Source organism: Coloeus monedula, assembly GCF_965178545.1.
Source record: "Coloeus monedula genome assembly, chromosome: 5".
In the NCBI taxonomy this organism is placed as follows: domain Eukaryota; kingdom Metazoa; phylum Chordata; class Aves; order Passeriformes; family Corvidae; genus Coloeus; species Coloeus monedula.
In genome coordinates this window covers 58,401,142-58,428,018 of record NC_138785.1, presented here as the reverse complement: position 1 = coordinate 58,428,018, position 26,877 = coordinate 58,401,142, and the positions used below count along the sequence as shown (strand labels likewise).

General features: G+C 34.3%; 1 protein-coding gene across 2 annotated transcripts in view; it reads left to right on the top strand.

The window, feature by feature from the left end:
- Positions 1–26,877, top strand: part of SLIT2 (slit guidance ligand 2) — a gene marked incomplete at both ends in the record, with an annotated part of 259,444 nt that overhangs the window by 221,513 nt on the left and 11,054 nt on the right. For both annotated transcript variants that reach the window (XM_082281842.1, XM_082281841.1), the window contains 9 exons: positions 1–164; positions 5,242–5,366; positions 5,498–5,595; positions 7,004–7,143; positions 18,135–18,228; positions 20,110–20,247; positions 20,340–20,580; positions 20,918–21,048; positions 26,389–26,543. In XM_082281842.1, the coding sequence (XP_082137968.1) occupies positions 1–164; positions 5,242–5,366; positions 5,498–5,595; positions 7,004–7,143; positions 18,135–18,228; positions 20,110–20,247; positions 20,340–20,580; positions 20,918–21,048; positions 26,389–26,543 (1,286 nt within the window). The remainder of the gene's footprint in view (positions 165–5,241; positions 5,367–5,497; positions 5,596–7,003; positions 7,144–18,134; positions 18,229–20,109; positions 20,248–20,339; positions 20,581–20,917; positions 21,049–26,388; positions 26,544–26,877) is intronic.

Below are 26,877 nucleotides of genomic sequence, written 5' to 3'. Positions count from 1 at the left end.
GGCTATTGGAGCAAATCCTCTTTATTGTGATTGCAACATGCAGTGGCTATCTGACTGGGTAAAATCAGAGTACAAAGAACCTGGTATTGCACGTTGTGCTGGTCCTGGAGAAATGGCAGATAAACTTCTTCTCACAACTCCTTCTAAGAAATTTACTTGCCAAGGTATGGTTGTTATTTTTTTTTCTCTTTGAAGTGTCAGTTTTTAACTTGTACAAATAGTTGAGCTGTGAATTAGGAGTCGTGTGTGCTCAAAATACGTTTATTATAACATCTTCACTCAGTTTGTCATTATTACTCAGCGAGATGGCCTTTGGTTCCACTCAGGAAATGTATTTATTTTAAAGATTTTAATTCCTATTTCTTTTAAAATAGATAGAGAAAAAAGTATTTGGATTTGCAGTATAGTATTCCTCATGTGTACATAGTACAACATAGTACAGGAGGTACACAGGTACTTTGTACTGTCCCAGTCATGAATAGAGTTTAAACATCTACACTTCCCTTAGCCTTTTTCCTTCAAGCTGTTCACTGTAAAAACTGTAAATACATTGATAATCCTTGCAGTCTGCAATTAAATGCATAATATGTCTCTGATATTTCAGAAGAAAGCACAAACCAAACCGAAAATGAACAAACAAAAAACCAAGGAAAAGGTAGATAAAGGAATGTAATAACCACTCTAGAGGCCTCATTCTAAAATGCTGTTAAACGGGCAGGTTTCTCAGGGTATTTAACTCCATGTTGGTACCAGTGTTGCTGGCATTTGTATCACAACCCGTACTATTGTCCATTAATTCCTAGTTTCTTTTTCTCAACTGTACCATTACTTTTTAGAAAAGTACACTTTTTACTTACATCAAGTGAGAACTTTGTTTACTGTTTAATCTTCCTCCATTCCACTGATTTATCTCTTCTTAAATATTTTGAAAACAGAAAGCTTCTACTGTAGCTTCATTTTTCATGGGCCTGATTTCAAAACATTAAAACTCCAACTGAAAAAAAACCAACCAATTATGTGTTCTTACATTTGTAAGCCATTACTAAGCTCATTGCGATTTCTGAGGCATCAGATGAATATGATCTTTAGTCTTGTAGAAGTAACGTAGTGTCTAGGTAATCTTCAAGCTGTTTTGACTTATTCATCTTTTAATGTATCTTCACAGGTGAACTTTATCCCTTTTTCATTTTGTTCTTAAAAAAGCTGTGGGACTTTGTCAGAGTTTGTCTTATCCAAAGTTGTTCTTTACTGCACACTTAATCTATTCAATCTTTTCTCTTTAGACTTTCTGTCAAAAAACTTTTTGTTTTTTTTTAATATAAAAACTACTGGAAGCCATCTTGTTACTTGTGATGCCAGTGAATTATTTTTCCCTCTGAATCCTTCTTGAAATTTTTCAGCATCACATCTCTGAGGTCATGCCAGTGTTCATTGCATATGACACTCATCTGTTGTAAAGTCTCTTAACCTCATTTTAGATAGGACATTTGCTGGCCAATCTGATTGTTTTCTTTGCAAACATCCACTGAACAATATTGCAGATACGCTTTTATTGCACACTGCCGTAGGGATGAGAGTGAAAGAATATTTGCATGGACATGAAGAACCTGTTTAGTTATTTTCCAGCTTTTTCAAGGGTTTTTTTTTACAAACTGTATCACTTCTGCTTACAATCATTATGTTTCTGTCAGGCAATCCAGAAAGTATATCTTACTCCCTCTTGCCCATCAGAAAATATCCTTTATATTATTATGCAGGGTGAGAACTGTGTATTTGTTTCACTTCCAAGAGAGGAGATCTGGTATTATGGATACCTTTGAAAGAAAATAATTTTCCTGCCACTGTCATATGAAGATGCTCACAATTACAGATTGCAGATCAGCAGCTTCTCAGTGACATGATGGCCCTGTAAGACATTTTGTGTCTGTTGCTCAAAGTAATTTTATCTTTTGTTTAAAAATAAACTGCTGAAAATAGAAATTAGGTTCCTATTAGAACCAAAATTTTTGGCTATGAATAAAAGGGCTGTTTTCAGAATATCCCTTGATGGTCTGCTACTGTATATGTATTTACAGGAAAAGAGTAATGTGTAATTCCCTCTTATCACTATCTATGGATCTGACTGATAGTGAAATGGGTGCTTGAATTTTACCTACATAATGATAATTCCCAGTGAAAATGGCATTTTACAATGAAGTCTCATCCAGCTGTAAAGCTCGGCAAAATCACTTTGCCTTACTCTAATTTTCTGAATTCTTTTACTGCAGGAATCATCTGTTAATATTTTCTTCTTCCAGTTATTTTTTTGCATTTGTGGGTGGGTTTTTTCTTTCTTTTTTTTAATGTGGCCTCTAACAGCTTCTCAATCTTTTGCTTTTACCTCTTTGTCATCCATGCCCTGCTTCTAGAGATTCCAGGGCCTTGTGGTTTTCTGATACCAGGTAAGGTTATAAGTAGATCTGGAATGGGTGATCTGCTTAAGAACAGACCTTCTGACCTTCCTTTTGTGTACCTCAAGCAGACTTCTCTCCTAAGACACGCATGTTTACTGTCCGTTTTTCCCTGTGATGAATTTACAGCTGATTATTCATGATATATCATTTTATGTATATATATAGCATATTGTATGAACAGGTTTTTTTATTTCAAAAGTCTGGATTTAAAATCTGAAGGTTATCTAACTGAAATTATTACTTCCATTGCATTGTACTAAAATTGGTGATTTCATTAGCAGTGTAGATACTACTTTTGAGGCCATATGCAAGAGAGGAGTCATAAAATGTCAGAGCTCAAAGTTTTTGTTGGAACAGGTTTCTCTAGAAGGTGTTTTGAGAGGGTTTGTGTCATAGGTTTTCTTAAAGCATCTTAGCTACATGTATGTCTCTGTGTCAATAAAATATTATCAGGTTTTTTCTATTTACAAAAGAATTTTTTTTTCTCAGGGCTTATTCAAGAACATAGATGTCTACAATTTGAAAAACTAAACTAAACAATAAGTTATGAACCAAATTCTTTTTCACATACAAGTCTTTTAACACATGCAAGCAGAAAGAGGAACACTATAGTGAAAACACAAATAGGTTCCAAAATTGTCTTTGCTTTTTTTTGATCTTACAACTGAAGAATGATAAATCAAAATACTCATTTATATTGGATACTACATATGTGTTAGTTTGAAATAAATAAAGTATGAAATCAGATAATGTTGTTTACTATCTTGTTGAGACTTAGGTTCCCATTTTCTGTCTCTGTTTTGGAAGTGAAATTTAGATTGCTAAACCATTTTGGAACAAGACCTTAGTTACTGAATGTTTTTTAATTTGTGCCAATTAATTAGCATTTTATTGCATGAAAAGTTGAAAAGAGGATATAGTATTCAGAATAAACAGAAGGAAGGATTGTCTCCCAGTCTATAGTGCATTGTTACAAATTTTTATGCATGTGCCTCTTTGACTTAAGTTTTTTCACAGAACCTCTTAATGTACTCCATAATCAGCAGTAGACTAGAGTACAGTCAGGGCTTTCTAGATGTTGATTCTATCATGTTTATTTCAACTTTTCTACCTCTCCTGTGTGCTGATATAGCACATACTTTAACTAGCTATAGATTTCTCTTTCAAAATAATGTAATGAAGAGAAAAAAAAATTAATGATCCATACAGATTATGGCTTTGGCAGTAAGCACTTTATCACATATTACCATGTTCTGCTTGTAAGCTGTGACACAGAAGGATACCAGCAACTGCAGATTAAAAAAAAAAAAAATTAAAGTCACCTGCTCTTTGTCTAACACTTCCTACTGGATCCTTACAACCACATGGCTTCCCTCCAGGCCAGCTCCTTTACAATTAATCTGAGATTAATTTTCAAAGACAAATCAGAATGTTAAGCAATCTAAGTTTAAAAATAGAATAAAGCCCCATATCTCAGCAAATCCCTTTCAGCTTGGAAAACTCTGCAGTTTGGCTCATTTTGTGTAAAACCTGTTACAGAGCCATCAGACATTAGCTCTTGCAGGTCCCAGGAGTTTGGGGTTTTTTTCCATTTAGATTAGAAGAAATCACTGTTTATTCCTTCAGAGGAACCTGTGGGTAACTGAAGGGTTTTTTTAATAGGGGAAATCTGAAATCGAACTGGAGGCAGTATTGTCATTAAGCCATAGAGTGGGTGATAGAGAATGTATCTTCATTCCACTAATAGGCATTTGGCAAAGTCACCCATTTTCTCTTACAGTAATCAAACTTCACAAAAATTATGAAAATTAATGATTATTTGTACACAGGTGTTTTCTAACATTTAACAAGAAACCAGTGATTTCTGTGGTTGCTTGACAAAAAAAAAAGGTTACCTAACTTAAATATTCACCATAAAATGGCTTTAGAACTGGAAAACTACAGGGGAAAAAAAAAAAAACAAACTAGAAAACATCTATATAAAAGAGACAAGATTTGTGTAAGTCAAAGCTCTAAGTCTGGGTTCTGAAACTTAGGGTTTTGTCAATTTTCGTTTCTGAATCCTTTAATTATAATCATTAATAGAAGAAGCTGGCCTGCAAGCATGGATTGCAGTCTTCATTTGCACATAGGTTCAAGGTACAGTTTACATAATTTGTGGGCTCAACTAACACAGTAATGCACAGAACAGTGGCTGACTTCTAAGGAAAAAAGACACAGTATAGAGCTATTTATGGTGAGATAGCTTGGACAATGAATTTAAATTACAGTTTGCAGATGCTCAAGAAATTTACAGGCAATTTTAACATTTCATTTTGCCATCTCTGTGATCCTGCAGATAAAAAAATAAGTTAAAGCAAAAATGCATTTAAAAAAGTGTTCTTTGTAACACCATCATGGGAAGGATTGAAAACTGTGATAGCCCGTTTCCTCACAGGCAATTCCTACCCCATATCAAAGCAAAAGCTGAAATTGTATTCTTCATTTTTTTTAGTAGAAAGGGAAGGTAATTTTCATGGATTATAACTGTACAGCTTTCATAGAATAGGAATATGGGAATCACTTTGGTGTCAGCTTCTTAACAAAAACCAAAAAGTAATACTTAAACCAAAAATCCAATCCCAAATTTATTTGGTCACATCAAAAGAATTAAGGACAGTTCAGCATTTCATTAATACACCACAAAGTCTAAAGTCTATTTTAAAATTTAAAGCAACATGGCAGATAGGTCCTGTCCATGGTAAATTAATAGTTGCTTGTTTCTGACTATCCAATTTGTATTTTTAAGGGCCTGTGGATGTTAATATTCTTGCAAAGTGTAATCCCTGTTTATCAAATCCGTGTAAAAATGATGGAACCTGCAATAATGATCCAGTTGACTTCTACAGATGTACATGCCCATATGGTTTCAAGGTAGGCACTGCATGAAGAGGAAGAAGCTCACTGAAATGTAAGCTTATCCTTAACAACCTTGAAGTATTCTTTGTCTCCCTTCCACTAGTGTCTGTATTTTCCTCTTACATTATATTTGTTGTTCCCTGTAGGGTCAAGACTGTGATATTCCCATTCATGCTTGCATTAGTAACCCGTGCCACCATGGTGGAACTTGTCACTTGAAAGAAGGAGAAAAAGATGGTTTCTGGTAGGTTTTTTAATTGTAATAACAGGATGGAAAACTACTGAGATTTATATGGTAAAATAATGTTGGTGTTAATCTTTAGGTTCCCTGTGTTTGCTGGTAAGTGCACCACAAAGGCAGATTTTTAGCACTTGGGAAATGTTCAGAACATTTTGCCATCCTTGGAAAGCTTCTAAAGCTTTGAATCAGTTAAAAACAATAACAAATGATTGTAATTAGTTGAGGCATATCAGGTCAAGACACATAGTATTGACTCCATAATGCTAATTAATAGCTAGCTAGATCCCTGCTGAAAAAATCTCATCATTCATCTGTTGTTGTGTGTATTACTTCAACAGACAGCATGTAAATGATAAAATGTAAATCCCAGTGAAACAGAAAATTAATGATTCATTTGAAACTCACTATGCCAGCAGATAAACATGCTGTGAGCATTTTTAATCTTGAGTTATTTAATCACACAGTACACTTGTCCAGATGTACTTCATGAATTATGAAATAAAGTTCTTTAGCATTCTTATGTGAGATTATTAGCCATTTAATAATCTATACCTCAAGCTTGTTAGAAATGACACTTCAAAAAAATACAATTCATTATCCTGCAATTCATTATGGCATTATTCCTACTTTTAATCCAAATTCTGCCCAAGGATTAAATAGTCTTCTATTAAAAATTAAGTGTATACATCTTAATACTATGCCTCAAGAATTTAAATTGACATAGTCATGCCTCAGAATTTGACCTTTTTCATTTATTTGTTTGAACATTACATATTTTGAAAATCAAAACAATCTCATAGTGAAAGCTTCAGAAATTATAGATAGTGCAAACTACGTGAAAATGTATGTGCAGTCATGTTTGAGTGACTTTTACATTTACTATCTATTTTGATGTATTTGTTTTGCAGAAACATGATTAAAAGCAAAAAATAAATTACTGCTTTGAAGAATTTATACAGAATTTGGTTTTTTTATATGAATGCATGTACATTAAAGAGAGTTTATATTGGTGCACTTAACTGAATGATTGTGGAAAACTATTACATACTAATCACTGATTTCGGAGTATTTTCCATGTATTTAACCTTAAAAAACCAAAAGGATCACTTTCCATAAGAAATATAATCTTATAATGTAAAGGAAGCATGCTTTTCAAAAGGAATGCTCCATGATTTAATTTAGCAGGGTCCTTAAAGTAAAGACTAAGGTATGACTTTAGAAGTATTTTTCTGTTATTTAAAATACGAAAAATACTTTGGGATTGTTTAATATAAGGGCTTTTTACATTATATCAATCATGTTCTGTTATGGAATATTATAATTCTAATATAATTCTATTAGTTTCAGAACTTCTTGTCTGGATTCCCCATCTAAAGTGTCCATGTGGTTATTTGGTTTTCTGTATTAACAGGTGCATTTGTGCAGATGGATTTGAAGGTGAAAACTGTGAAGTAAATGTTGATGACTGTGAAGACAATGACTGTGAAAACAATTCTACTTGCGTGGATGGAATTAATAACTATACTTGCCTTTGTCCACCTGAATATACAGGTAGGAGTATAAGAGAAAGCACAGGTAATTCCAAGAATTCCTAGCAGAACAGTAATATTTTCCACTTTGCAGGTGAATTAGTAGTTACTCTACAACTGACTTAATACCAGGTTTCCCTCCATATTTTTCTCCTGTATAGTTTGTAGTCAAAACTAGAGTTAATGTCCACTCAATAATTCCTGTTTTCCTTTTGAAATTACAGTCATTCAAAATGTGTTCCTCCCTACTGTTTGCCTAGACACCTCAGTGGAGGACCTCTGTAGCTGTAGAAATCTGAAAAATATTCAACTTTTATTTGTAATCCTCATTTTACTATAAAGAATTTGTCTGTGCCATTGGGGAACTGTGTTTGGCTGGATGCTGTCCGTCCTGTACTCTGCTAGAAATATTAATGCCGAGTGTGATGCTTCCTGCACAGAATAAAAAGACAAGTGTCTAATTATTTGTTTCTATCAGTTGGCAGCCAAGCCAAAGCATATCCTTCTCTTTGTGACAGAGGATCTCTTGCTTGCTGTCATGGTCTCTGTAGGAATGAAGGATAGTTGGAAAAGCAGCACGGGGGAAGTAGATCTGTTGTTTGCATTGAAATGTTTTATAGCTTTTCTAACTAGACACATCTATTTTCTATCAGCTAGCTGACCACTAGAAGAACATAGAGCTTAAATTAATTATAAGTTGAAATGCAAAAAAAAGAAATGTAAGATCCACCATAATTTGGGAATTAACTCTACTCAGTTATCCTATATTTTTACTTTAATCAATCAGTCAAAGTTGAGCTCAGGGAAACTGTAAGGAGAGGTGAAGGCATGAATTAATTTCCTTTATTGAAAACCCAGGTAACTCCTTTCTCATGCCATGGGTTTCCATCACTAGTTCCACAAAATGTTGGATTGCTCCCATGTTTCAAGGTATCCAGATTTAAAGTCAGAATTTAAGTATTGGGAATGCATAGTGAGTGAAGATGTTAAAACACAGGTGTAAGAAATACAACTTCATAATCTAATATAGGTATTCATCCCGTACTTATTCTCAGTAAATGTTTGGTAGAAATTCCCCCATGCAGGATAAGCTACAATATCTAAAGCAATAAAAAAGCCAGAAAGCTAGAAAGCTATTTAACAGAGAGTGGATGATCCATATCTGGAACGACAGACATTATCTTCTCTTAAGACAAAATACTGTTTTGCCAAGTACCAATACCTTAACACCTAAGAGCAATTGACAATTCAAGCCTTGGAAAGAAATAACAGGCAACAGCCTCAGTAAGCAGAAACAGGTGTTTTCTATTTCTCCTACAACTAATATTTCAGGTATATGTGAGTCGAATTTCAGCTCCCCAGGCATCAGTTGCTATCTCCTTTAAAATGGGATCAGGTATTCTCTTGTGTAGGCTGGAAGAATGTAAAGCAAAGTCACATCAGTCCAGTATTCCTCTTCAGCAGCTTCATGCTAAGAGGTTTCATGGACACAAAGGATTGTCTATATGTCCTAGTCTAAAACTTTGATTAAGCGTGCCTGTTGAATTTTTGGAGTATTGAAAATGAAATGTAAATTTTAAATTTACAATTGAAATAAAAATTGAAGCATTTCTCTATATATCTCTATGGATAGAGCAAAAAAGGAGTGCATAAACATTGACAAAATTTTTGCTGTTGGTATTGCAGTTCTTTAATTAAAATACAAGAAAATGCATTTTTAAATTTGTTTCATAGCTGTGCATAATTTCACTGTAATCATATGGTGAGTTTTACAGATACAATACCTGCTCATAATCTCTACTGAAGTCAGTAAGACACATGAATAGGTGAGAATCTTCTCACCAGCTCTAAAAGAAATCTAAACAATCTATTTCTAATCACTACGTTTAGCCTCCCTGTTAAAAACTGTGGAGAATTTGCGCTAGCTTATCAGGCTTTTTTCAACACTTTTTTTTAAAAAAGACCTTTTTTTAAATGCATCACTAGAGCCTCGACTCATTTCATAGAAATTGTAGCAAAACTTTAGGTTTTCCATTATACAGAATAAAGTACAGAATTCTACAATATACTATCTATCATACAAAGCATCTAAGAATAGGACACAATGTGTGAGATCTTAAGTGATTTTTGAAATAAATTATAAGGTGAAATGAAACATTGAGCTAGCCAAGGGGTCCCCATATCTGTCAACCATGGTCTTGCATAGTAAATAACCTTCAGTATTAAGAATTAAACTGAAAGCAGTCTGGACACATCAGGATCTAAAAAGGGTAATGTTCAGAACATAAAGTAATTGTACAGTTTCCTCAAGTGTGTATGAGGTACTTTTCTTTCTCTCTGGCCTATAACCTGAGTTGAAAGATAAATAACAGAATCCCTGTCAAGTACGTATAGAGTGATTTTCATGAGGAACTTTGTAAGCATTTGGTTTTTGATATCTGTCCCTAACAGGTTAAAATCAGATACGGATATTTCTAATGTTTGGGTTTTTTATGAAAGGTATTTTTCACTAAATGAATTCATGTACTAGCTGGCCAAAAGTCTGTTAACAATCAAGAAAACAGGCTATATATTCAATATATACAAAGATTTTCAGATTCACAGGTGTTGATCTCTAGCATAGAAAGTCCCTGAGCCGTAAGTGGCACAGTATATAATACTAGGAAAATACTACTGTAGCCTTGTCCTTTCCTCTTTTAATTCTGTTGACAATACTCCGAATCATCTTTGTTCAAGATGTCACAGCGTATATGAACTCAACATGGAATTGCACCAGCCCAGAATATTTTTCTGAGTGAATGGTTATCTGCAAATACGCTTTACATTTCAGCAGCATAGTGTAAGGAAGAAGTCAGCTGAAACCTGCTGGTATGAAATGTAAATCATTCTTCTATAAAGTCTTATTTTTATGAGGGCTTGTTAGAATCCAAAATGAACTGCAAAGAATGTTCCAGTGTAAAACTGTCTCTTTTTGACTTCTCTAACAATTCCTTGAAAATCAACACTTCTCAACTCTATTGTGTTGATTTAAAAACAAGCAATTAAAAAGCTTATTGTGCTGTTGCTTAAGAATCAGGAATCCATTTTTCTCTGCCTCAGTAAAGTTTTACAGCAACCACCACAGTTACAGGTGGAAAAACAACGAATGGTATTTGCACTATAATATGAGCTTTCTTAAGACTGTAACTGTGAAACAACAGTAAGCAAATGGAATCAACAGACATTCAGGTGTCTGATGAAGCCTGGAGAAATAAAACATTCAAAATACCTCACTATGTCCTGCACTCTTTAATCTTGCTATTCTCTTAACATTACCATGTCCTTTATTTTAACCTCAGTCTAGTAAACTTCAGGTCATTTTATGTACATTCTATAGATTACAGATAATCATTTCTCTTGCTCATTGTCGTCAGTCATTAGACCACAGAACTAACTGATCCAGAAGTAGAACCTCTCTTACGCCGCTGGTGGCATGTACTTCTTACCTTTCTGTTTGTTTTGTTCTGCTGGAGGTGAGACTTTGAAGCTTGCTTCATTTGCTATATCAACCTCTCTGCTGCTATAGTTGTGCATTAGCTTAATGTGCTATGCTGTCGTATTACAATGTAAAAAGTCTCTTGTCTCTTCTGTCTTTGTCACTGCAAGCTGCTAATCTGAATGAAGTGGAAAAAGGTCAGTTGTCTTTTAAGCCTATTTTCACTTACCTTGGTTTCTCACTTTCCTTTTCTTAAAGGTGCATGGATTTCAGTTATTACAAATGACCAAATAAATCGTATATAGATATAATTTAGAAAGCTCACTGCAAATCCTCAAATTAGGCACTTGGCTGTTGCTGTGAATACCATGTCCAAAGGATGTTGTTGAAGATGCAGATTGCTGTGCAGGAGTAATTTAATACTGCATTCATTGTCTTTTTTTCAGATGTATTAAAAACTTGTGCAGACACTGATACAGGACTAAAAAAAGCTTAAATTATTATGTTCTGAAATCCTTATTCACCTCACCTTAAAGCCATCCCTTGGTTCTGTGCCAATGTATTCTCTGTGTTATAGCACTTAGCACTGTTTTGCTTTAATTTTTTCAATAGATTGTGTTACTAGAAAACATGCTGGAGTATCAAATGGCAATCTTCTTGCTCATCATTTCTGTGGCTTTTTATTTGCTGTAAATATCTTAACAAATTGAAATAGCCATATTAATCTGGGGCTGTGGTAAAAGAAAGGTAATATTGATGAGATTTATGACACTGACTTTGGGTGTTTAATTTTTAATTTTTTTTTAAGTTTCTGCTTAGCACCTATCACACTAACAGACATAAACCATCTTCTCTGCAATCCAATCATATATACAATCTGAGACCTAGCATAGTTAATGACAGTACAAAGTTGCATATTTAGTTTTAAAAGCAAATTAATAAGTTTGTGGTGTATTTGCCATTAATTTGATAAATATATTTTCAGTTTTTAAAGCAATATAATAGATTATATATAGTAATGAAAATATGTTCATTATCCATGAAGTAACATGTTGAGCAAGACTGCAATTATATCATCTATGTTGATTAATTTAGACCTCTGATGAATAATTACTACAACATAAACTCAATGTAAATTTTCTCTGTAACTGAAGCAGAGTATAAGGTATTTCCAGAAAATTATTCCAACCATAGATGTTCCATGCTTAAACTGTCTTCCATTTAGACATGTTGCTGTATTTGCATTTTATTACTACTCATGTGGACAGCAAAAATAGCCTGCTGTTTTTCTTGTTTATTACACAAGTGTGAACTGTAACATATTAAAATTACTGATTATAGAAAGAACAAAGTCCTCACAAACAAATTATCAAACATCCAGGGGACGTGAACTAAGTTCAGCTCCAAAATTAAGCAGATGTGCATGTGATACATATTTATATTAGCTTGCCAGTGGAACATGAAAGTTACTGATAGTTTATAAGGTGCTTAGAGGATCAGTCAGTTTTATCATGAAAGACATCTTTTGAATTGTGACAGTATTAAGAAAAAAAAAGGGATCATTTCAAGCAATTATCTCAGTTTAGGCAAGCCTTAGAGACAACCTTCCTGCCACTGCAATAAAGGAGCTGCTTTACTACTTTGAATTCACTTGCTAATCAAATAAGTACCTTCCTGAAATTTAAGCATGCAAGTAATCAAATGAAAATCATGTGACATCAAACTTGATAAAAAGTTTAATAATTTCATCAAATTAAATCATAATCCCCATCCTTGTAAGAACTGCATGTGTTACATATTCTTAGAATAAAGAGATACATTTGTTACTCTTGCTTTTTATCACTCATAAAATTTTCTATTTCATCTAGTTTAATATACTTTAAATGACTGGTCTATATTAAAAGCTCAAGTAGTAAAGTAATTTTACTGCATTTGCATAAAGGGGAATTATACATGATATTTGTGGCACCTAAGCTACCTGCTACTGGTTTAATCACTGCCATTACTCATTCTGGTCTACGATCTACCCTTCTGTATACCTTAATTGTCTTAAAGCTTACTTACCTAAAAGTTACTATTTCTTTGCTGTTACCAAGCAGCAAATGTAAAACAAATAGAAATGTTAAACTAAATAAGCCCCATCTTACACTGAGATCCACAAGCACGGGGGATAGCAAGAAAGACTTACGGGATGGTGAAAGATAGGAACAATCCAGCAATTTGACTCTGAAATTAAATTCCAAAAAAATATTTAGATATATGATTATAAAATGCATCCTACTGTGACTGCAAACTTTTGTTAATTCTAAGTAATTTTGTCCCTCATATAGTAGATACTTTTATTTGTATTTTCTGAATAATGAGTTTAAGACCTGAAATAATTTATGTTGTATACTGTACATTGAACTCAAGGCTTAATAAAAATGCAGCAATTTTCTGTATATGGTTTGTTAAATGGCACTGACATTTTCCAACCCCTTATGTGCTCTATTGGCTATTTGAGTCACAACATCAAACAGAGACATCCAGTCACAGAGTCAGATAGTGATACCTAATTGATAAAACATAAACACTGCAAAAGTTGACTCACAGTATTTCATAACTAAGCTCAGAAGCTGGAATGAATATATAAGCACACATATAAAATCCTTCTATTCTAGTCTGTGGTAGGTATTTGGTATTTTGACTTTGGAAGAGGAAATAATTCTTCTAGGAAAAACCTGAGTTTTGATAATTAAAACTGACTACCTTTGCTTTCTCATTCTCTGTCTAGTTTTTGTTCAAATAGCAAACTCAGCTTTGCTAATAATTTAAGGGTGATTTTAAACTTGTTTCTTCAAAACCTTGCCTGTAATTAGCATATTGGAAAATCTAGAGTTAAGGGTCTGTTCAGCCTTGAGAAAAGAAGGCTTGGGGCAAGCTTATCACCCTGTTCCAGTATTTGAAAGGGTGGCTGCAAGGAAAATGAAGACTCCCTTTTTCACAAGGAGTCACGTGGAAAAGGGGTGGGGAAATGGGTACAAGTTACTCCTGGGGAGATGCCAATTAGATTTAAAAAGAGAAAACCTTTCTACAATGAGAACACTGAGCCATTGGAATAACCTTCCCAGGGAAGTGGTGGATTCCCCAACATTAGTCATTTTTAGGATCAGCTGGACAGGGTGCAGGGCCATCTTGTCTGTTCTGCTTTTGCCAAGAGATGATCCTTGAGGGATCAACCTGGTACTCTGTGATTAAGTTTTTTGTGATTTATAATCTTATCAAGTCATAAGAGTGAATTAACACACTCAGGGGAAACACAAACTGACCTGTGAATCTAGCAAACATAAATAGCCTTGGATAGCTATATCAAGTATCATCAGCATACATCAGTATTTAATAATGTTTTCTGGCTGTTTAAGTCTGCATCATCTATGCAAAATCTCAGTAAATATTAGTCTGAAGCTTGGAGGGCCGTGTTCATTTGTGCCACACAGAGTTCCACTGGTTTCAATGCTACTCTATACCAGAATCCAGACTCCCTAGATGAATTAAGCAAGATGTCTTATGAAAAGAGTTATTGCTGGTTCTAATTAAACTTTGGAAACTTTTCACAGGTTTTTTGACACTTTATCCACTACTTACTTTTAAACAAACTAGTCTGTTCCTTATTTTCCTACACACAGAAATGTTCCCATCTTTCAAAAACATAATTACTTAGCCAAGCTCTTACAGAAGCCTCAGTTAAAATATTATTAGATGAATGAAAGAATGTCTTCAAATATTGGTGTCAAGCTTCCTTGAATTGAGACTTCTTTCTCACAACCTTTTTTGATTATTTTGCAGTATGCTCTTTAAACATTGTATTATGTGTCCTGAATCAGGAAAGTCTCTAAGATTTCCTTCCAGTAAAGCCAAGGAGCCTAACTTGGTAAATCTGGTATTTTCTCCAATGAGTGTTTCACTTTCATCGCTGTATTTTCATTTCAACAAAATTAACTACTCCCTTTCACCTTGTCTCATTTGAATTCTGAATAACACAATGATTATTCAGTATGCTGAAGGAGGGGTTTCTTTAGCAGGAAACTATACTCTTCAGTGCTTCAGATTCCATATCCCATAATTTACTTACCTTTTCTATTAATTTTTTCAGTTTTATTTTGGCCATGGGAATGCTCCATTTGGAGTATAGACCTATTAGCAGTTATTAACAATTATTAATACTATCTATTAGCTGTAGAAGACCTTGCATATGGATTATCTTGGCTTTTTCTTCTGGTATTTATATCTTCATTCAGAAATAGAGTATCTGTTGTACATATTTGGATTCCATCTTGAATTTTTCTTGTTTTTCTTTTTACTGATCCTGTGCTCAAGTCTGTCATTAATGCTATGGGGTTTTTAATGACTGAAGGTTGTAGTATAAGTAAAGCTAGCTTTTATGATCATAGGATTTTTTACATGAGTCTTTTGCTATATGGCCACCATGTTTACCATATCCTTTTCCTTGAATCCTGTTTCCTATTTGCTATGGACTGTTTAACTAAAACTCCAGGGATGTGATTCACCATGCATACAATTTAAAAATGCAAGGGGAAAGTTTCCTTACTTTCCTGCTGTCACAGCACAAAAAGTCCTGCTTCTAAGTGTTTTTCTACAGAGTACTCAGATCAAAGTCTGACCATAATCTCAAAAATGCCTGGTGATGTTTGATGATGTTTGCAAGCTGTTTGGCTGCAGTACGCCTGGTAGTGTAACATTGATTTTATGATTTGAAGTGGGAATTTTTTCAAAACTGTAAACCTGTTTAAAACTTAAATCCAATCATTATGTAGGATTCACAGCTAAGAGCGGGAAATAAGGAGATGTCAAGTGCCCCTGAGCACCCCACATGAGGTGATTCAGCTTTCAGTATAGTTCTGAAGATATTAGGGCCATCAACCTATGAATACTGAAATGCGGTGTACTCTAAGAAATCCTGTATTTTTTAAATACCTGGGGCAGGATATACAAAAATGGTCAGGCTTAGAGACTGTTCAGTAAAGCTATTTTCCCCACAGGGTATGTCCGAAGTCTGTGCCAATGATAATCTAAGCCATGGCCCAATTAATATCCTATAGCAAAATCAGTTCAATAAATTTGACAGCAATGGTAAGAGTGCTTGCTCCTACTATGCCACTCCTAAATTGCCTTTTTCTAGGTATTTTGGTTTTTTTTTCACTGAACTGTTGCTGTGAAAATATAAGAGACAGCAAGCTCCAGCCCTGCATGGGAGAGAGGCTCAGTGTATCACTTTCAGAAACTCTGATATGCTGTTAGATTTAATAATCTTGGGAATATTTAGAAGTGTTTCTGTCCCAATTTTTGTTAGTACTATACAACCACATTTTAATTATTTGTAGTTGGGCTGTCTTATATTTTTTCAGTTCTGTATACAATTTAATATACAATATTTGCCATAATAAGATATTTGTGTAGGTGTATATAAATGTGCATATATATCCACATATATGTAGGCACATACATACATTTCTAAACTATGGGAATGTGCATAAACTAGGTTAAAACAAGAGTCACTTTTTGCTTATTCTACTCCCATGATCCTTAAAATCAGAATTCTCTGTTCCCATACTTGCATCTCACTCTTAAACACTGCTGGTCTTTAAACAGATTTTAGCTATTACAAGTTCTGCAAATTGACTAAATGCTATGTGAAGAATAGCACTGAAGACCTCTTATATATGTATTTGTTTGAACAAAGCCCTTTGAAAAGAGAAAGAGATCTGGGTTTTGTTTAATATAGCGTGGGATGCAAAGAATCCCTGGTATTTCAGGATTCTTTGTGCACTGACCTAGTCATAACAGTTGCACATTTCCAGACTAATAATTCTATTGAGAGCTCAAAGAGACTTTGGGGATAGAATTATAATCCTTTGTATTAGTCGTCTTCAGTGGCCTGCATTTGATCTCCATTCAGTTTCCTACATATAATGAGTAAGTCACGTTGTTGCTGACAGTTTTCCTGAGGCTGTTAAGTGGCCTGTGCATGAGCGCCATTTTCTTATGTTAACTCAAACCTTTATTTGGTTTGTAGAGAAAATGCACTACCTGCAAATTGAGAAGGTGGTATTTATTTATTTACTTACTTATTTATCTTTAAAAAAAAAATCTTTGTGTAGAACCACGCTGTATCTTTTTAATGGCTGCAAAATACTTGTCTAGCTGTTTTTTGGCTTGTCCTCTCATTTTTGAAGGTGTAGAGGTCCCATGTCTTATTGCACTTAGTATATATGCTTCAGTTCTGTTTTTACTGGCATAACCATCTTTTCTTCTGATTCAATTTTGCCTTTTTCTCTATCCTTGCTTTAATATAGACTATTCCTCAGCGCTTTTGAAGTTTTTGTTTATTTGTCCACTCCACTGCAAGCCACTGCCATGCTCAGCTCAGTAAAACTGAGGGATACCAAATAATTGCCTCTTTGAAGGCAAGTTCAGCTTGAGCACTGATTGTCTGATCATTCAATCCTTTCTTCTGCTCTTTTCTTTGTCATTTTAATGTACAGTTCTACTTTACTTGCCAGCTCATGTTTTATTACTGGATGGAGGACAAGGGACAATCCTACTCCCTCCGTAGTTTTAGAGTCTGACGGATCTGTCAGTCCCTAAATTCAGCAGGCACAGGGTTTATACCTGTACATTATACATATATTCTTCATGTGGATGCTGGAATAAGTGTCTCTACCTTACAAACCAGTGGTTACAAGCTTGGCGAGTGTGCTATTCGTGATATCATCTGGTGAGTTAGTCAGGGAACAAGATATTGTTGATCTGTTTATAAACATGTGTTTCCTTTTCATAAAGTTTCAAATAAAATAATTTTTAACCATATTAAAATACTATTTAGATTATAACCCCATTTTGGAAATTAGAGCCACTGCCTCTATCAGCAGGGAAGGGTAGATATTTTACATAGATTATTTCTTTTCTCTTCACAGATGATAGATAATTATGGTACATTAACAAATGCAAAAAATGGAGAGTCATATTTAAGGAAAAGTAGAAAACAAGTGTTCATTTTTGGATATTTGGAATTGTATTGACATGCAGTGATATTAACAGGTTTTTTTCAGGTAATAGATTGCTTATAGTGATAGGGCAAATCTGTGCATAATGTGCTTAGAAATAAGAGAAAAACATATTGATGGCTTTGTTCTAGTGGGAAGACTTTCAATCACTAGTGTTGCTATATAGCAGAGGTGGATAAATATTGTAAATTTTTAAAAATTACAAAATTAACATTTATATCCATGGATAGATGATTGAACTTGATATTGTTTATAAAGAAGTTACCAGGTATATTCTTATTTATTTTTATTATTTCTGTATTACTATTTATTTATTAGTATTTATTCTAAACGTATTTATTACTATGTAAAGAAGTATGCATGTTTCAGTGTTAGCAAAGGAATTTGTAGCCATTGCTTTTAAAATTCTGTTCATTGCTATTTTCAGGTCACTGTGATATTTTCACTGAATTGACAACATACATTATATTTCAGGTGAACTCTGTGAGGAGAAATTAGATTTCTGTGCCCAAAACCTGAATCCTTGCCAGCATGATTCAAAGTGTATCTTGACACCCAAAGGATACAAGTAAGTCTGAAATATTGTTTCAGAGTCCAACTGAATCGAAATTTGTATTTTTCTATCCTGCCTATATTCCTTTCCTTCTGTTTAAGTGGAAGTCAATTCTATTCTCAAAGTATTAATTTTGATTATTAGTAAGCATTACAGCATAACAGGCCATTATTTTCATGTAAAGCTGCATTATTATCTTAAGTATGTTTTACTGAATTTTACTGATCTCTAACAGTTCTAATTCCAATCAGATTTTAAATGGAAACACAGGGTAGTCTTTATGATGGTTTGTGCAAAACCTTTTTAGGACTCTGGGCAGTAGGAAAATAATTGCATTTAATTGAAGTGAAATAATTATATTGCTTTTAGAGAAGTAATTGTGAAAGAGATTATTAGGAAGGCATGCTGAAAGGTATAAAGCAAAGAATTCCCTCCCCAGGAAAGCTAATCTTTAATTATGCCATATCCTTATCATGATTAATTAGTATGCACAATTTAAAGTTGTTTTATAGGCTTTAGGTTAATAAATACAGGAAACCTGCAGCTTTAAATTGTTCTCACAAGTACCTGTTTTATACATAGCATGCTTTTGTGCTAAAATCAGATTATTTATTATCATTTCCACTAGTTATGAAATGACATTTTATTTAAAATATGGGAAAAATATATTAAATATTCAATTGTATGTGAAATAAAGTTGATAGTTTTCAACTGGAAAATAGAAAAATGGTTTGGGTTATGTTGTAGTGCATTATGTTTGTTTTTTCATGTCACTTCAATAAACCTAGTTTAGTGTCTTATACTTTACTGTCCAGTTCATTAACCTTTCCTGTTACTTTCTGAGCTTATAAATCAGAAAACATCACATGCAGTATACTTCAAGAATGTATCTCAGTCAGACTTTTAATGGCATGCTTTATATTTTTCCCTTTTCTTGTTCATGCATGTTGTTGAATAAAAATGAGACATACTTGATTGAAGTACTAAATTTAAAGTTACACGGCTATTTAAAATCACACTTGCCAGCTTAGAGAAAATTTTGGATACTGAAAGAAATAACATCAAGGAGGGAATCACAAGATCTCATGAAATCAATTAAAGACATTTTAATTAAAAAGAATACCATGTTGGATGCATGGATTTGTAATCTTTTCCATTAATTTTTCACAGAGTTCTGGGCATTCACTCAGTCTTACATATGAGAAATCCCCGAAGAAAAGTCACTAGCATTAGCAATGAGAGTTTCACATGGAAAAAACCCAAACAAGTAAACAAAAACCATTACATACTCTCTTGAGGATGAGCTGTTTCTAGTTCAGTGGGGGTTCAGGGATGGCAGATGATGTGTTTTGAGATTTCTGTTAGTTCACCAACCATGGAGCTATTGCAGTAAATCAGACTGGTGGAACTGTAAGGGAAAAAATTATGCATAACCTTTAAACTGTATAAATGGACCATTGGTCTGTTCATAGCTGTTCAGTTGACAAAGAAAATAACCATCAGTACAAGACTTGGACTATTTGCCTCAGTTTCACTAGTTAACAATATTGATTATATTTAGTGTTTGCAGCCACGAACAACATCTTGCAATATTCTGCATTGCTCATAAATTCTAAAAACTGTCAAAATTATTTATGAGGGCTCTCTAGATTTACACACAATTCTTCAATATAATAGCAGGTGTGTAAACATTTTAACTAGCAAACCTCTACTCGTTACATATGTAGATTCCCCATCTAATAATATGATTAAGCTATATAGTCTTTACACACAAAGTAACAGTAATGCCTTTTTTTCCTTGATTTTTAAACAATACAGTAGTTCCTTAACTTGGTCATAATCACACTGGATCATTAAAGGGCACTGTGCTATCTGATTTGCTTTCCTGTTTTACAGATGTGATTGCACACCTGGATATGTAGGTGAGCATTGTGATATTGACTTTGATGACTGCCAAGACAACAAATGTAAAAATGGAGCGCAGTGCACTGATGCAGTTAATGGATACACTTGCATTTGCCCAGAAGGATACAGGTGAGAAAGATCTGAAGGTGGTACAAACACGTATGTCTTCTGTCAAAGCTGTTTTTTCTTGGAAATAATGATTGTTTTCTGTTTTCATTTAGTGGCTTGTTTTGTGAATTTTCACCACCAATGGTTCTACCTCGCACCAGCCCTTGTGATAATTATGAATGTCAAAATGGAGCCCAGTGTATCATAAAAGAAAGTGAACCAATTTGTCAGTGTTTATCAGGCTACCAGGGTGAGAAATGTGAAAAGTTGATTAGTATAAACTTCATCAACAAAGAATCCTATCTGCAAATCCCTTCAGCTAAGATACGCCCCCAGACCAATATCACTCTACAGGTAAGTTTGCTTGCATTGTAGATTGTCTTTTCTGGAAATGAGAATAAATGACTTTTCATGATGTGGAAAATTACCCAAAGTTGTCGTTGGGTCACTTAAAGAGCTTTTCACAGTTTGAGCTAAAAACTCTAGAAGAGTTAATGCAATAACTATATTCATATGGGAGAAGGTGGGCTTATTGATAGGAATAGAAAGAGTTTTGTCAGGTTGCCCTTCAAAACAGAATTTTATTATGAAGTAACAGATTATGGCAGTAAATTCAGAGATTCACTTAATACCTCATTTTTATTAAATACTTAATTTTAGTTGTTTCTAAATATTTCTATCTTTTAACTAGATTGCCACAGATGAAGACAGTGGGATCCTGCTGTACAAAGGTGATAAAGATCATATAGCAGTGGAACTGTACCGGGGTAGAGTGAGGGTCAGCTATGACACAGGATCATATCCAGCCTCTGCTATTTACAGGTGAACCTGGATGAAACACATTTGTGACTGAAACAAAACCTATATTCATTCCTTATATCAGTGTCACATTTTTTAATAGATGGTTAAAAGAAATATATGCAAATGAATGTATTGTCAGACACTTAAAACCTCTTGCCAAAAGATGTGATTTGGCTTGGTAAATAACTCTAATGCAGATATGTCAGATAAATATATTATTTGATGCAATAAAACAGAATAAGAGTTAGCTTTCAGCAGAATATTTATACATTTGTGTAAAGCTTGCAAGTGGCATTGGAGTTTTTTCTTTGTTGTAACTGCCAAATAATTTCCTAGTGTGCTGAATAAAATGTAAAACTGTACTGTATAAGCAGAAATTAAATAGAAGCTTCTCTTCTCTGTTAGACAGTCATATAATGTGGGATTTTCCTCTGGCAAGTGAAGAGAAGGCTAAAAGCTTGATTCTGAAAAAAGGCACTACCTTTGAAAAAGAAATGACTTTTGCTTCCTAAGTATTTAAGAGAGAGAATCCACAGCTGCTTCTGGAGAATAATTTTTGAGGGTTTTTTAAAATCAAATTTCTCTGGTTCTCTGAAAAAGTACAACCTGAATTTTTTGGGAGGTATTATATAACTTCACAAAAATTTGCAGACAGTCATTGCAAGAGTGAGCAGAAAGACAACAGGCATCACTTCCTGGCCTTGACTGCCTTCTTGGTGCTAAAACTACTTTCAGAAGTAAAGGGGAAGTATTAAATCAGTTTTCCTTGAATCTTCTTTTTGTTCTATTTCGTGTTATAAAATTATATATAGTGTATATTTACTTTATAGAGTTTGTAGCAGTGACACTGTTCTGCATTCTGTTAGGGACATCTCACTGAAAACAAATGATTTTTATAAATGACTGTACTCCTATGGCAATACAAAATCAAAAGCTTAAATATATATAGCAGTGAAACAGTGTTAAACTCTGTTAGGTAGTAGCACCTAGGGAACTATCATTTTAGTAGACTACTAAAAGCATTCCACAGGGGGGGGAAAAGTCTATAAAACACAATATAAAGCTGTTTAGAAAAAACATACCCAATAAGCGTCTTAAGAGTCCTTTTTTTTTATGTGATTTGTATTTCATAAGGTTTCCTTACGACTTCATGAAATGGTTTAACATGTAGAAATAGTGCATGTATTTCAATTGTGTAGATTTTCACTTTTCCAAGTTTCTACAATTGAAAATAGTATTATTTTTATTTTCTATCTTGGTTAGGGCTAAACAAAAAGTTTAGATTGTTTTTTCAGGAGTTTAATTATTTTTGTTGATTTTTATTTCAATAGTTACATCTGTCTGAGAATAAGAAGCATTATGAATGAGGGTCATATGTAGTTTCAAGTTATTTTGGCTCCCATTTTTTTAATCTATCTAGAATACTTCTTCCCATTCAAAACATATATTTCCTTCTCATAAATTTAATGCTTTCTCTAGCATTATTGAAATATAATAAATACTGATAATTCACACTTGTCCATTATAGTTTTCTAGAGAAGGATTGAAAAACAGTACTCACACAGGAAAAAAAAAACATAAACATGTAAGGACTTAATAACAAAGTGACCAATTAACAAAGTCCCATTTAGGTTACTGTTACAAAATAATAAAAAGCATTTCACCTACATAGTTGATTGTCTCTTTTGAATTATGTGGCATATGAAGAATGCAAGTGTAGTGAAGAAAGGGATGGAAAATGTAGTGACATGTTACAGAGTGACACTGTTTAGTGAAGCAGATACACACTTTTAGTGTTATTATTTTTGTTTCTATTACTGTTGTTACTGTTATTAACCTCCATTTAATTTCAAATAAGTGTGATGGTGAGTTACTGAGATATTTGAAAACTTTCGTGTAATAGTCCAACTGTAGTGAAGTCTCCTGCTGTTGAGGAAAAGCTGATGGCATACCTCATCTCTTTCTACAACTGTCTGAAAGAGGATTGTAGCCAGGTGAGATTCTTCTCACAAGTAACAAGCAATAGGACAAGAGGAAAAGGCCTCAAGTTGGACCAGGAGAGACTTAGATTGGATATTAAGAAAAATTTCATCATGTAAAGAGTTGTCGAGCATTGGAACAGGCTGCCCAGGGAAGTGGTGTACTCACCATTCATGCAGGTATTTAAAAGTGTAGATGTGGTGCTTAGGGACACTGTTTGGTGGACTTAGCAGTGCTGGTTTTGTTGTTGGACTTGATGATCTTAGAGGTCTTTTCCAGCCTAAAAGATTCTGTGATTTCATGATTCCATTTTGGAAGCCATATATACATCTCCACATTTGTATATAGGTATATATGTGCATCTAGTGATAGCTCTACAAATGGCATACTGTTCAATCCCTATTTCAGGTTCTAGAAAGAAGTATGTTGTAGCACAGGATCTTTTACTCTAATCTCATCATCATTTCCAGTTCTTACGGTTTTACCCTCCTAGGATCTTTGTGGTATTTTCTGCCCTTTTTAAGGTCTTTACCTTCTTTTTATCCATTCATTGTCTTTCTGTACCTTTGTTGCCTATTAAAGCTGTCTCCTGGAATGTTTCCAGTCTTTCCTTCAGTCCCTCCCTTTTGTTTCCTTCCTCCGTCCCAGTTCATGGGAACTGACTGCTGAAAGAGCCATCATCCCAAAAGCATTCATCAGTCAGTCTGTAAAACAAGATGAGATGATGCCAAGACCAATAATTAATATTCATTCATTGGAGATGGTTATTTGGAAAAATTTGATTCACTTGTGTTTTATTCTGTCTAGGCATCCATTTTTAATGTTAACTGTTTTTTACACAAACAAAAAACCCCTTTTCATTTTGTAAACTAGTTTTCATCATATATTTATTGGAAATATGGGAGTATTTCTTCCCAGATCGTTATTCTTCTACGGAGTATCAGAAGCCTTAAATCAGTTCCTCTTACAGCTTTTCATTACGATCTATGCATTCAACTCTTATATCTCCAATGGGAAATGGGCTAGAAGTAATGTCAGTGCATTGGCAGGAAATATCGCAGATATGCCTTGAGTTTATTTCCCCTTCAATTTAAACCACCCTTACCTAGGAGGGCTCCTCTTTGTGCAGTAAATTTTTACCAGTAAAACAGTTTAAAACAGAGGCTTTTAATAATCTTATCAGAGACACATTCCCCTTACACATTATGGTTTGTATATCCCTGGTATGACCTCTTGCTCTAAAAATGTATTTTCTGTGTTGCTCTTATTCTTTTAAATACTGTTGGGTGAAAGGTTGAGAAGTTGTAAAATAAGTTTCCTTGAAACAAGAACATTATATTAGGGTTTCCTGCTTCCTGAAGTCAAGAAGTTATATGCACTTTGATTTTTTAGCACTTTTTTTTTTGCCTGGATTCATTGAAATGTGTTAAGTAACTTAATCATGGCATCTTTTATATTGCTTGATCAGAGCAAACAAACCTCTTGGTACCTTGAAAAAATCTTGCTCTTTAGCAATGATGAGCCCTGACCATTTCCTTTCCACTCATGGAAACTGGCAGTCCCCCTCCTGCCAGCTCCCATAAAGTGTTTATTGTGCTAGTGTTTGCTCTGTCATGTGTTTGCACTCTCACATAGAGCTGGGTTTATGTAAAGCATGCATGCTACCATACAGATCTTTGATCCACAGTGAGCAGAGGCTGTTCACTGTGGAGTTGGTAATAAATGGCTAAGAAGGTATTTAATGTGTCACAGCTGTGAATGACCATGTGTGCTGCTGATCTGTTCCAGGACAAAAGCAGTTAGGTTAATTAAAACATCACAAAGGATGTTTTAAGGTAATTTGCTTGATTTTTGCCTTGAGATTTAGGAACCTAATCCCTTTCAGCTATCCTGCTTTCTCAATGAGAGGAGCTGATTGACTGTGTGACTGTTCAGTCCATTTCAGGCTATCATACAATTGGTTCATTTAAATAACTTTTTTCAATGGCTTAAGTTCACTTATTTGGTGGTGCCCTGAAACAAATAAAGGCTTTCATGGGAATGCTTTTAATGTCTGGTCTCTGGACTACAGCTCACACCTTCCATGCATATATTCAGCTCTATTTCTCCAGTGGAAAATGGACTACAAATTATGCAAGTACAATGATATATTCAGTCCCAGAATTGAGTAATGATATTCTTCTTTCTCTGATGTACTTAAACTGTGTTCAAGTGCAGAGTAGTTCCTGCACTTAAGCACTTGCTATGTAGGTATTGAGGCTGATAAGCACCCGCAGCCATTTCTTGTGCCTAGTAACGTGAGTAGGCTTGTCCTTATGCAGGGTAAGCACCCATGCTTGAAACAAGCATTTTCACCTTGACAGCCTTCAGGCATTCTCCTGCTAGTGAGTTCATATCTTGTTAGTAAGCAGAAGGAAATGGTGTATGTAGACGAGAAAAAGAAAAAGAATACAATATTCATACTCACTGTACTAGCCAGAAGCTGAACACAAATAACCATGCCCAGTAAAGATAACAACTTTATTGCAAGTGTCAGTGGATCTGTCTGCACCAATGATGTGATTTTGTCTGGCAGGACTAAAGTTAGATGCAGTTCCATATTCCATGAAATAGTAGATTTATGTATCACTGGAGTTGACTCAGGCCTTCATACTTGCAAGCAAGATATGTAAACCCAATACTCTGCAAAGTGTAGGATACACACAGACTTGCATGCATATATGATCTTGAAGTAACATTAGAATCACATAATGGTTAAGGTTGAAGGGACCTTTAACAATCACCTAGTTCCACTTTCTTTGTTATGGGCAGGGACAACTTCCACTAGATTAAGTTGTACAAAGCCCCATCCAACCTGATCCTGAGCATTTCCAATAAAAGGTTCACAAATTCTCTGTTTCATGTTAACCCACCCTCATATTAAAGAAATTTTTCTTTATGTCACTTCTTTTACTTAGTAGAGTCTATCTGATCTATATCTATGCTCTCTCAGTTTAAAACAGCCTGTGTCCTGTTACCATAGGCCCTGGTAAAAAATCTCTCCCCATCTTTCTTATAAGCCCCCTTTCAATATTGAAAAGCTGCTGTTAAGGTCTCCCCGGAGCCTTCTCTTCTCAGGCTGAACAAACAACCGCAGCTCCCTCAGCCTGTCTTCATAGAAAAAGTATTCCAGCCCTGTCATCATTAGTGCAGAAGAAGGGATGTTACATTGTGTTGGCTTTTAAGCATACATGCATGTCTTTGCCTCAAATGTAATGTTCAGGAGAATGCACTCCTAGAGAAGTTCTGTTCTGAAACTGTATTGACTCTTGAAGGGGAAGAAGATAAAAAACTGTTCTAACCAGACCATTAACCTGTTTAATATTAATATTTATTTTGCAGTGTGGAAACAATTAATGATGGCAATTTCCACATTGTGGAGCTACTAGCTATGGATCAGATTCTATCTTTATCTATTGATGGAGGAAGTCCCAAGATAATTACCAATTTGTCCAAGCAATCCACTCTGAATTTTGATTCTCCGCTGTATGTGGGAGGTAAGAGGATCTTACTGCTTCTTACTAGAGATATTATGGACAATTTACTCTGGTAGCATGCTTTAAGAAACACATGGTAAGAGACTCATTCATTGACATAACACCTTACGATGAAACTTTGTCAGTTAATGTCAATAGTTTCAATTTTAAGAAATACTGTCCTCAAACTGAACCCGTTGCTTTTTTATAATTGCGTTTATTTTTTATGACTATAAAATCTTGTCATTTTCTACTGTTATTTAGCCTTTTATTATACTGAAGAAGTGTGCTTAACATTGTTTAACTGCATGAAGATTTAGTAATGCATATTTAGAAAGTGTAGAATGGTAGCATT